General features: G+C 39.0%; 1 protein-coding gene across 1 annotated transcript in view; it reads right to left on the bottom strand.

Annotated features, from left to right (window-relative positions):
• Window positions 1–822: 822 nt before the first annotated feature.
• Window positions 823–12,981, bottom strand: part of LOC126248295 (proto-oncogene tyrosine-protein kinase ROS) — a 587,002-nt gene continuing 574,843 nt past the window's right edge. Inside the window, exon 38 of the mRNA XM_049949160.1 lies at window positions 823–2,643. Within this exon, the coding sequence (XP_049805117.1) occupies window positions 1,853–2,643 (791 nt within the window). The 3' untranslated portion in view covers window positions 823–1,852. The remainder of the gene's footprint in view (window positions 2,644–12,981) is intronic.

The following is a 12,981-nucleotide window of genomic DNA, read 5'->3' on the forward strand; positions in this document are numbered from 1 at the left end:
CTCTTGCCCATGAAAGACAAGGGTCATGAGTTTGAGTCTCAGTCCAGCACACAGTTTTAATCTGCCAGACAGTTTCAAACCAATACTTGAATACTGCTCGTCAGTCTGGGAGCCCTGCAAGATAGAAATGATAGAAGAAATAGAGAAGATCCAAAGAAGAGCAGCATACTTCATAACAGGTTTGTTTAGTACACATGACAGCATTTTGGAGATGCTCATCCATCTCCAGTGGCAGACGCTGTAAGAGAAACTTTTCTGCATGTGGTGTGGTTTACTGTTAAAGTTCTGAGAGTGTACATTCGTTGAAGAGTCAACTGATATATTGCTTGCCCCTATGCATATCTCAAGAAAAGTCTGTGAACACAAAATTAAGGAGAGTCAAGCTGACATGGAATCTTACCAGCAATCATTCTTCCTGTGAACCATTTGTGATTGTAGCAGGAACCGCATACAGTGACTGGGAAACAATGTATCCTACACCATGCACCTTAAGATGGCTTGCAGAGTATAGATGAACATGTATAGCCTTTTGCAGTAAATATGTGGAAGATAACTGATTGTTAATAGAAAAAATATCTAGAGGAAGATTTTAAAAATATCACATGATAGTAAAACATGAGACCACAGATCATCACCTCCAACTAAAGTCTTCATGATACATAATTGTCATTACAAAAGACATACTTTAAATATTGACTAAAAAAAAAAACAGATGGTCATATTTCCACACACATATATTTCTTTTCGAATTTGAAGATTACAAATTATCATCTCTTCCTTACAAGCTATGGAAAAGTGAGCATGTTCTTCAAAACACAAGTAAAGTGGATATCACACCTGACTTTATTCATTATTTTTTTTGATAAGATGTAATTTACTCACATAGGTTATGTACATTATCCCTTTCCCCTCCATCTTTCTTGATTACTTACATTTTTGCTCCTAAGTGTGTATACATGCTAATTACAATGCCGTGTGTGCATGTTTGTGGAGGGGGTGAATTAATTCCTGTTATTACTGGCTGCTTTGATGGCAAGAACAGTTTTAGCAACAAGATAATGCACAGTGTATTCACAATACATCCTTCAGAATATGACTACAGCTTAGCTGTGCCCTTACAACTTTCTCCTTCTACCTGACATCTAGTTTTTCTAATACCTAACACCTTGAAAAGTGACCTCTGAATTATCACGAAATAGTGAACTTTTGTTTTCGCCTGCATGATTCTTATTACACATTTAATGTAGGACTTCACATTTTCTTGCATCTTTATAGTATGGACTAGAGATTAGATACTTGAGAGTTAAACACAATAACTATGAAGATAAACAGTGGTTCACAGAGTGGAAAACCAAGGGAAATATTTACCTCAGAGACATTACTCTGATCAGTGAATTGCAGAATGCAATTAAGAACCTAAAAAAGTTAAACCCATCCTTTACTTTACACTTAATTTTGCAACAGATTTCACTAAAAAATAACTTTAACGCAGCATCAGTCATTATTAAATTGAAAATATATAAACAAAGCTTAAAAATTATTCACAATGTTTCAATATGAAATATGATTTTATGTACAAATGATAAAAAATGGATATCTCATTTAAAAAATAAACATCTGTACAGGAATAATGGCAGGAGAACTAGATTTCACTGATTGTTGTACTTTAACATTCACAAATAATTTAAATCACTCCAAGAACTCTCTCTCTCTCTCTCTCTCTCTCTCTCTCTCTCTCTCTCTCTCTCTCTTTCTTTCTCCCACACACACACACACACACACACACACACACACACACACACACACACACACACACACATGAACTAATCAATATCTTCATATTTTAATATGATTAATTCTGAACCACACTCTTTTCAGATTTTTTCAGACTTTTTTCTGTAAATGGAACACAAATGTTGCCATTGCAGAGATTGTATGTATTTACATTAGGTTTCTCTTCCAATACACACTCATTACCAACACTACTGTAACATGACAGTTCTGAATTATTTCCAACATGGCTGTTCACATGCCTGTCTATTAAGTCAGCATTATTAACCAATATTTGACTAAAAGCCACAGCTGAAGGTAACAAATGTTCAAGAGAAGTTAGTTCACTTTCACCATTCTTCTTAGTTATTGTGGGGTAGTAAAACTGACTGCCATTCAAATCATTATCTTGCACAATATCAGGTAATGATTCAACAACATCAGGCAATGTCTCCACAACATTAAACCTCATATTACTACTATTATTGCTGCCGCCAGTAATACTATCATTGCAGTCACCAATACTATTACTTTTTTGTAAGGGAAGTGGATCACGTTGACATGAAGAAGTGGTTGAAACACTAGAGTCACTGAGTGTTGAAGATGTGGACAGTGTTCGACTCCTGCCAACAGCTTCAAGAATTTTTGTGGTTGTACTTGGTGCCATAGGGGCAGGCCGTGGCACCTCATAACCATCACTCACTGGAACTTGTGATATGTGGGAAGATTCACAAATTAGTTCAAGGTACTTTGGAATATCAATGTCTCCAACATGCTCATTTGCCATGGACATCATTTGATTTTCTCCTAATATACCAAAAAATGGGATTTGATTTGTGCCATCAGCTTCATTCACTGTCTTCCATGAACCACCTATAAACAGAAAATGTAGCATCACCAACTCATGAAAAGTAATTCACCCTTACATACATACTCTAAATATCCTTCAGTACTTTAAATTATATGAATTAAACACTTAAGTTAACAAAAAGTTCATACACAGGAAATCAGATTACACAGGAAAGTTGCGAAGTACATGGGAAATGTCTGCAGAAGTACACAGGTGAAATGAAAAGTAAACAGATACGTTGCCTGCATCCCTTCCTTTACTCCAACTGGTTGAGGATCTCATGATGGTCACATTTCCTGACTTTCCACCATCTCGATATTGTCATAAAAAGTACGTAAAATTTCACTATCACCTTACCAATTATTTTATTTAATTCTACTCATGTTAACCATTCATGTGTTTTATTGGGATTGGTACCATCAGATTAGGGAAGAATGGGGAAGGAAGTTGGCCATGCCCTTTCAAATGAACCATCCCGGCATTTGCCTGAAGCGACTTAGGGAAATCACTATTGAGAATGTATGTTATAATTCATTATGGAAGAAGACACAAATTTATTCATAAAAAAAGAATTTTCATTGGGCATTAGTAGCTATTTCATGTATAAAGTAAACATAATAATATAATTACACACACTCACACACATGGCAACCTAGCCACCCAGCCCCATGTGTGTGCATGTGCATGTGCCCACCTGCTGCCCACCCATCCAACCAACTCTCTCTCTCTCTCTCTCTCTCTCTCTCTCTCTCTCTCTCTCTCTCTCTTTCTTTGCAACATTCCTTGCAACAACTGTCAGGTGATTTTATTGTCCATCTAGATTGCACTTATTTCTAACATTATCACTTATTATTGTTCCATCAAACCATCTTCAGAACTACAGAAATAAGGAAGATAAAATAACTAACCATTATATTAAGTGATATACACAATGCTGCTATTCTACCATACTGAAACCAAATGTAGGAGAATATACCAACATATGGTGACTACAAGAGTAACTCATCAGTTTCTGTAAGCAATATACATGTTACATTGTAGCATTTGCACTCTTAATGTAAGCACACTAGGCAATTGCTAGTAGGTGGTAAGACTGCTTCAAATGAACCATGCCCAGTACAACTGTCACATATAAATTAAAAATACTTTCTATTCTCATTAACAAATATATCTTGAGAATTGCTGTAGGCCTGTTATGGACATGATGCACTACCTCTTGTGACAGCTTCTTCCATGTTGTGCCGTGAACAATTGTTTTCAGAGAGAGACCCCTCACCAATCTGAGCAGAACACAAATGTTCCCACAGTCTCATTAAACACAATCCCCCATCACCTTGGAGGTTCATATACAACAACCATCTGCTTAGTAAATCTTCATAAATATTGAAATAGGCATTATGACTAAATTCACTATGTCTGACCAACATTTTGTTTTTTGTGAGTGTAAATTTTGAGTTCTTCTATGACAATCAGAAACTGTCCCTTTAGAGCTCTGTACGAGTATCCTAGTTGGTGACAGAGTTAATGTTGCAACATGTATCCCAAATATAGTTTTGTTTCACGAGAATGTTTGTACCCTGAACTGAGTTTCAAACCTCCTCCCTGTCTGCCATATCTACTGCATATAACAGCCGTAGCACTTAATCTTATACACTCCTGAATACAGAAACCTATTCCCACCATTACAGATTCTATACTGCAGCCTAAATTTTAGCATGTTATTCACTTGAATGCCAGTTTTTACATTTGCTTTTTATGAAAGCATACATTGGTTTTGTTGTAAGACTTTCCACTGTAAGTCAGAGCCATATGTTTTTTGTTGTTGTTATTTCTAACTGTGATATAATCTTTGCTCTTTTGCTACAGTTCTATTTTCTTTATCTTACAACAAATTGTCATCTTGTCCCACCTTTATATCTGTTCTACACTATCACCTGCTTTAAAATGTTTAGATCCCTTTCAACTTCATGCTGACAGCACATGAATCTATACACCATTGCATTAAGATATGACCACTTTTACTGTTGGGGATTGCTGTATCCTGCTACTAGCACATGCGAGTGTGAGTGCACGAAGTGTAGTGTCACCAAGCATGTCTATTTAAATCACCCGCATACTTTATCAGTGCAGGCTGGCCACTAGAGGCCACCTGTACAAAGTGTGCACACAGCATGGTCTCTGTAGCACTATCTACCAGTGACTTGCGCCTATATACTCACCCTCACTATGTCCTTTTAGTTTGTATCATTCACATCATTTGTATCATGTATTGCTTATGTTGCACCTTCTGTATGACTCTTTTGTCTTGTTAGTGTGGAGACATGAGAGACTTATTTCTGTTACTCTTTAGAGGTTTACAAATAAAGCTATATTTGTGTTAGTTGGATCAGTTTCATGTATTACTTAGTTACTACATGATTGATAATGAGTTTGGAACAGTTAAGGGAAGGGAAAGATCCACCATGGTCTAATAACCATATTAGAAAGGCACTATGTAAACAAAGAGCACTTCATCTCAGATACAAGAGAAGTAAAAACCTAACTGACAAACAAAAGTTGAACAAAGTGAAAATGAGTGTAAGGAGAGCAATGAGAGAAGCATTCAATGATTTTGAAAGCATGACACTGTCAACCAACCTGAGTAAAAACCTTAACAGATTTTGGTCATATGTAACACCAGTAAGTGGGTCAAAATCATCTAATCATTCTCTCAGCAATCACATTGGAAGATAACAGGGAGAAGGCCAAAGTACTGAATTCAGTCTTCCAAAGTTGTTTCACCATGGAAGATTGTAACACTGTCCCTTCTTTCAGTCATTGTACGAACATTGAAATGGCAGATATTGAGATAGCTGATAGCGGAATGGAAAAGCAGCTATAATTGCTTAGTAGCGGAAAGGGTTCAGGACAAGATGAGATACCTCTAAATTCTATAAAGATTATGTGAAAGAATTTGCTCTCCTTCTAGCAGTAATTTATCATAGATCGCTTAAGCAATGGGGTACCTAATGACTGAAAAAAAATGTAAGTCATTCCCATTTTTAAGAAAGGCTGTAAGACAGATCCACACAATTAGCAACCTATACCATTGACGTCAATCTGTTGTAGAATTATGGAACATGTTTTATGCTCAAGACTTATGACGATTTTGGAAAATGTATATCTCCTCTATAAAAATCAACATGGATTCTGAAAACAGAGATCCTGCAAAACTCAGCTCACTCTGTTCCTCCATGAGATCCATAGTGCAGTGGACAATGGCGCTCAGGTGTTCCTTGATTTCAGTAAGGCATCTGACACCATCTCGTACTGCCGTCCAATGAAAAAAATACGAGCTTACGGAGTATCAGAGCAGACCTGCCACTGGATTCAAGACTTTTTTTCAGACAGAACTCAACACGTCACTCTTAAAGGAAATAAATTGACAGATGTAAAGGAAATATCCAGAGTACCACACCAAAGTGTGATAGGACCGTTGCTGTTTACAATATATATAAATGATCTAGTAGAAAGTGTCAGATGCTCGTTAAGGCTATTTGCAGATGATGTAATTGTCTATACCAAAGTGGCAATGCCAGAAGATAGTAAAAATTTGTAGAATGACCTGCAGAGAATTGATGAATGGTGCAGGCTCTGGCAGTTGACCTCGAATGTAAATAAATGTAACATATTGTGCATACATAGGAAAAGAAATCCACTACTGTACAGCTACACTATTGATTACAAACAGCTGGAGACAGCATCTGCTGTAAAATATCTAGGCATAACTATCCACAGTGACCTTAAGTAAAATGACCATATAAAACAGATAGTGGGAAAAGCAGACACCAGACTCAGATTCATCGGAAGAATTTTGAGGAAATGGAACTCATCCACAAAAGGTGTGGCATACAAGGAACTTGTTCACTTGATTATTGAGTATTGCTCATATGTCTGGGACCCCTATCAGTTTGGACTGATAGAGGAGATAGAGAAGACCCACCAAAGAGAGGCACATTTCATCACGAGATAATTTAGCTGGCGAGAGAGAGTTATGGAGGTGCTAAACAAACTCCACTGGCAGACATTACAAGACAAGTGCTGTGCATCACGGAGAGGTTTACTATTGAAATTTCTGTACAGCACTTCCCAGGAATTGGACAACATATTATTTCCCCCCACATACATCTCGCATATTGACCATGAGGAATAAATTCGAGAAATTAGAGCCAATACAGAGGCAAACTGACAGTAATTCTTCCCAAGCACTATTCGCGAGTGGAACAGGGTTGGAAGGATCAGATAGTGGTACTGAAAGTACGGTCTGCCACACACCACAAGGTGGCTTGCAGAGTATGATGTAGATGTAGTTTCAGTGTGTGCAGACTTTACGTGCGGTTTCATCTGGTTTAGTCATTATGGACACCATGCTACCACCCCTGACTGAACAGCTTACTTTGTCAGTGACCACTCTGTTGGCTTCCATTAACAGACAGGGTACTGCTCCACCAGCCTATCCATCCACTTTTCCTCTGTGTGATGATTCATTCAAGGATTGGGAAGCTTACAAAAAAAGACTCAGACAGCATTTTTTGACTTTTGGTGTGACGGACTCCAATTTGTGAAAACCCTTACTGATTCCACCTAAGGTGTATCAATTACTGTGTCAGCTTGTCCCTTTACAACAACTGTCAGCTCTCACTTTTGAATACACGTGCAGTTTATTGTCCAACTATCATTGCAAATGCACATGCCATAGCATACAGGGGCTGGGCAGCAGAACTTAGCTGTAAGGGTCAGTTCGTTACTGATGCCCATAATGATTCTTATGCAGACTCTATGGTGTGTGATGAAATTATCTGTTTAGCTCCAAATGAGGAAGTGTGCCACAAGGCATTACTCTGTGAAAAAAAACCAGTGACAGAAGTTTTGCAAACAGCACAATCTTTTGAAGTCCCTCAGGCAGTGGGCGACCAAACTGAAGTGTGGGGCAAAGTGGTAGTAGTGTCACAGGATGTGCCCACTACAATGAAAGATTGCTTGCACAAGAAAGTGGCAGTGTCAGTGGTAAACGGGCCCATTGCCAAGCAGATCATGGCCGGCCTAAGCAGCCGCACCAGTGTCGGTGTTCTCTGTTTCCATCTTGTCCTTTCCATTTTGTCCAGCACAAGCATTCGGTGTACCCTAAGTACTGGGTACTTGTAATGCTTGCCAGAAGAAAGGCCACATCACCTCTGTGTGTCATTCACTGAAGGTTGCTCAGAATATGGAGACAGATGTAAACTGTGTAACTTGAATGCTTGTGACTTCTCCCAAGTTGCTTATCAAGTTAAATGATTTTTGCCAAGTGCTCCAGCTGCAGGCTGACACAGGTGCAGTAGTGATGTTATTGAATTCTCAAACGTATTTGAGTTTAGGCTCACTGCCATTGACACTGGCCATGGGGAAGCTACTCAATTATAACAAACAGAACATTGCACTTTTGGGACAATTTATGGCATCTGCTTCTTACAAGGCAGTGGTTCGTTCCATTACATTTTTGGTGGTTGCTGAGGCTGCTTTTGAGAACATGTTCAGGATGGAAGCATTTCAGGCAATTTGATTTTCTATCACCAACACAGTTCACCTTGTGTCTGATCAGGTAACACATTCTCAATTGGAAACACTGTATGAAGAGTTTGTGGACTTGTTTTCAAAAGGTACAGGATGTGCTACAAATTTTTCTGTTCATATTTCTTGAAATCCATGGCTGGTCTTGTTATTGTCATGGGCATCTTATTCCTGTCACCCTGAAAGGTCAATTGAAAGCAGGATTGGAAAGACTTCAATCTCTAGGAGTGGTGCAACCTGTTACGGTTAATGAATGGTCATCTCCGCTGATTGTAGTTCAGAAGCTGTTGGAGAACTTTACCTCTGTGATGACTTCAGTACTACTGTCAATGCACAGTCAATAGTGGATACGTATCCTCTCTCATGCCAGGAGGAACTATTGGTGAAAACGTCAGGTGGCCAGCACTACTCCTTTTGGTCTCTATCAATATTTCTGTCTTCCTTTTGGTGTGACAGTGCTCCTGCTATTTTTGAACGATTTTTAGAGGAATTGACTATGCCTGTCCTGGGTTCCATTAATTATCTGAATGATACTCTTGTTATGGGCTCTTCCACACTCCACAGTCAATCATTTGAAAAATTTGCACACTTTGTTTTCTGTCCTACAGTCTGCAGGTGTATGATGTAATGTCATGAAATCTCAGTTTTTTTCAAACTCGTATTGCTTATTTGTGGTTCGAGGTCTCATGGGATAGGGTTCACTCTCTGACACATCACATCTTTGCTGTTATGTTTATGCCTCGCACCTTGTCCATGAAGGAGCTTCAGGCCTTCCTGAGGAAGATAGCCTAATTCCATAAATTCCTGCTGGTGGCGGCCACATTAACCAACATGTTGAAATGCCTTGTTATGCAAGACTGTATGCTTTTTACATGTTAAAATTCAAACTACTCTTGGTCAACATATAGTTTGGCTATTGATGCATCACAGTGCAGCCTCAGTGAAGTCCTAGCCTTGGGGTGGTCATAGCACACTTATATGACAATGGCTCTAAAGGACCTGTTGCTTTTGCCTCTAAATCTCTCACTCTGGCCCAGCAACATTACTCTCAGGTGGAAAAAGAGGCTCTTGCATTAGTTTATGCCCTCCAGAAATTTCATTTATTTCATATGGCTCAAAAGTTTCACCTTATTACTGACCAGAAACCCTTTCTTTCCTTGTTTAACCCTCACACTTCCTTGCCTGCAAGGCAGCACACCGCATACAATGCTAGGTGCTGTTCTTGTGTCACTACAATTATGAAATTCATTTTCAACCTATGTCTAAACATGCCAATGCAGATGCCTTGTCTCACCTTCCTGTGGGTCCTGATCCTCACTTTGATCATGAAGAACTGCTTTGCTTCTATCTTGATATTGAAACGCAGGCTGCGGTTGAGGGTTTCCCAATTATGAGCTTGCGCATAACAGCTGCCCTTACCGTTGACCCAGTTCTCCACTAGGCGATTCAGTTTGTTCAATAGAGCTGGCCAGACAGGCCATCAGGTCAGGCTTTGGACCCCTTGCACAACTATTTTTCCGTACGGTGTCACCTCCCTATTTTTGACACCACTTTGCTGTTGGACATGGAAGACCTCTCTTCCAGAGTACTTATTCCTGCCATGTTATGGCAAGAGGTTCTACACCTTCTCCACCAGGCCCATTGGAGAGTTTTGCACAATAAGCTGTTAGCTAGGAGACATGTTTCTTGGCGAGAGATTAATGCCTAAATTGTCCATTTTGTTGCAGCTTGTGAGCAGTGTGCCTGACAACAGGCACTTCCCTGGGCATCTCTGATACCCTGGCCAGCTCCAAGCCAGCCATGGAAACACAATCATGTAAACTTTGTGGGTCCCTTCTTGAATTCCTATTGGCTCATGGTTGTGGATGCATTTTCAAAGTTTCCTTACATTCCCAGTTGTGTGTCGACATTGGCTGAGGTCACAATTCATATGCTTTTGAGGGTTTTTTCTACTGGGTAGTTGCCCTGTTCCTTAGTTTTTGATAATGGACCCCAATTCATTTCTCACACATTTCAATTGTTTTGTTGTCACCACAGCATTCATAATGTTACGGCTCCACCAATCCACCCTCAATCAAATGGCGAGGTGGAACAACTCATCCATATTTTCAAGTCCCAAATGAAAAAGTCTGTTGCGTTTCTTCACCGGACAATGCCCTTCTCCATTTTCTAATCACCTATCACTTCACACCTATGGGGGAGTGGAGTGAGCTGAATCACTTCACAGCTGGCAGCCATGCACGCTCCTCCACCTTCTGCGGCCTGCGCCGCACCTGCTGCAGACAGGTTCGACCATTGGCTTTGCACCAGGATCACTGGTGTGGGTGTAAGGGTTCGGTTGCCAGGCCAAGTGGATACCAACCACTGTTGTACACCATCAGAGACACCATCTATGTGATGTCCGTACAGCTGATTGGCTGGTGGCATGCCACTTTCATCAGTTATGCCCATGTTCACCACTGGAAGCTACCTTTTCGCAGGTGTGGCCCCAATCATCGCAGCCCACCCTGCCACCCTCCTCCTCGAGCCTGTCATCACCTGCTATGGAGGCATTCCCATTTCATTAGCTGCCTTCTCCACATGCAGTACCCTGAGGTTCCAGCTATCCAACACTGGCATCTATCTCCATCACCATCTCCATCTCCTCCATCACCTGGGCACTCTCATCGCAAAGTACATGTGAGTGTGAGCATGCCAAGTGAAGTGTTGCCACATGTGTGTACTTAAATCAACTGCCAACTGTATCAGTGTGGCCCAGCCACCAGAAGCTGCCTGTAGGAAGTGTGCTACATGGCACGGTCTCCATCGCGCTATCTACCGGTGACTTGCACCTATACATGCATGGAGCAGTGCTGACTCACCCTTACTATGTTCTTTAAGTTTATACTGCTCATATCAGCTGTTCCATGTATTGCTTATATTGCACCTTTTGCATGATTCCCTTGTCTTGTTACATGTGAAGTCATGAGAGGCTTATTTCCATTATTGTTCAGAGGTTTATGAATAAACCCATATTTGTGTTACTTCGATTGGTTTCATGTATTACTTGGTTACTATAGGTAACTCACTGATTATGACATCCACACATACATGTTTCCTAAGTATGCTAAATTCATGTCTTCCATCCTTTTATGTTAGTGTCAAATCTAATAAGTTTATATAGTTCCCTTTCTCAAACACACTTGCAATCTGTATCTTCATATGCTGAGATCTAATTTTTGCACCATATTTTGAGTGTTGTTTTTATCTCCTTTGTATTAAAAAAATCAGATCATCTACATACCTCTTGAAATATTTAATTTTTCATTACTATCATGATTCTCATCATAGAATTTTTTTCCATGTTATTTATGTAAATATCAGCAAAGATCTGCACATTCATCCTTTTGTTGATAAATTTTCCATTAAATGTGAAATAATTATGAGATACTGTTAGTTAGAACATTTCCACCAGTCCAAGTGCTTCTCTTTTTGCTATTTTTTTTATATGCATGAAGACTGTTTTTGATGATTTTAATCATTCCTTTCATGGTGATTTTTTTCTATTAATTGGCAAAGCCTAATGGTGCCATTGACAAGTCATCAGGTGTTACTACTCTGTATATCTTTGATTTCATCAGAAAATTCATAACTGTTCTTACTATTAAAATTGTTGCCTTTAGTTTACTATTTAATTCCCTGTTTATTCTATAACTTGGGCAACAGATGTTACTCATAATTGGACTTACAGATTTTTCTCTTATATAGATTATTTGCGAATGTAATTCATGGATTTGTAGGTTCATAATTTTATATTTCTCTTCATCTGTGAATGCTATTACTAATTAACAATGTAGGAAAAGGCAGATTGCTGCTTACAGCGAAGAAGACATGTTAAGTTGCAGACAGACATAACTAAAAGACAGAGCAATGACTTCAATAAACAGTGCATAGGGCATAAAAGAGGAGTTTTGAAACTTGATTCAGAGAGTGCACAAACACACAAAACAAAACTGCATTTTGGGCACATAAGGCAATATATGCTACTCCATCAGAAACACTGATCATAACGTTGAACATTTTAAAAAGAGCTCGAAAGACAACAGTCCAGGATAATCTTAGAAGAACCTGAAATTTACGGTAAAAAAAAAAAAAAAAAAAAAAAAACTAATACAGAGTGACCAGAGCAACTTAATTGCAATGACAATTTCAGTGTTTATAAAAATGTATTAAGGTGATGGCTGCTGCTTATGGATGTCCAAGGTAATAGTGGGGATCAAATGTGATGGGAGAGTGAGAACATGTGTTGCATTCTGATCAGTGTGAGGTCTCTTCTGTGTGGCTCTCTATCCATGGAACTAGTTTGCAGATGAGTGTTCACAGCACAATGCAGAAGAAGTGGTCCCAAGAGGGAATGTGTTATCACAGGAATGGGCAACCATCTTCTATTTTAATTATATGTTTTTGTGGCTATTTTTTATCCCTGATTAACCATACATTTTAATCATTAATACACTAATCATTATTCTTAAAGCCTTTAATCCACTGAAATGTGTGTAGTTTGTCTGTTGGTAGTAACAGACATACTCAACACAATTTTTCCTACTTTAAATTGTAATGAACTTACAAGTAAAATTTATTAATTAAGCCTGAAAGTGTCTTTAATTTACATGTGACAAATGTAACAAATATAATAAATGAGTTCTGTTTGAAGCAGTCATGCCACCTATTGGCAGTTTCCTAGGGGTCTTACATTGGCAGTGAAAACACAGCTACACTACTAGATTACTCCA

Source organism: Schistocerca nitens, chromosome 3, assembly GCF_023898315.1.
Source record: "Schistocerca nitens isolate TAMUIC-IGC-003100 chromosome 3, iqSchNite1.1, whole genome shotgun sequence".
In the NCBI taxonomy this organism is placed as follows: Eukaryota; Metazoa; Arthropoda; class Insecta; order Orthoptera; family Acrididae; genus Schistocerca; species Schistocerca nitens.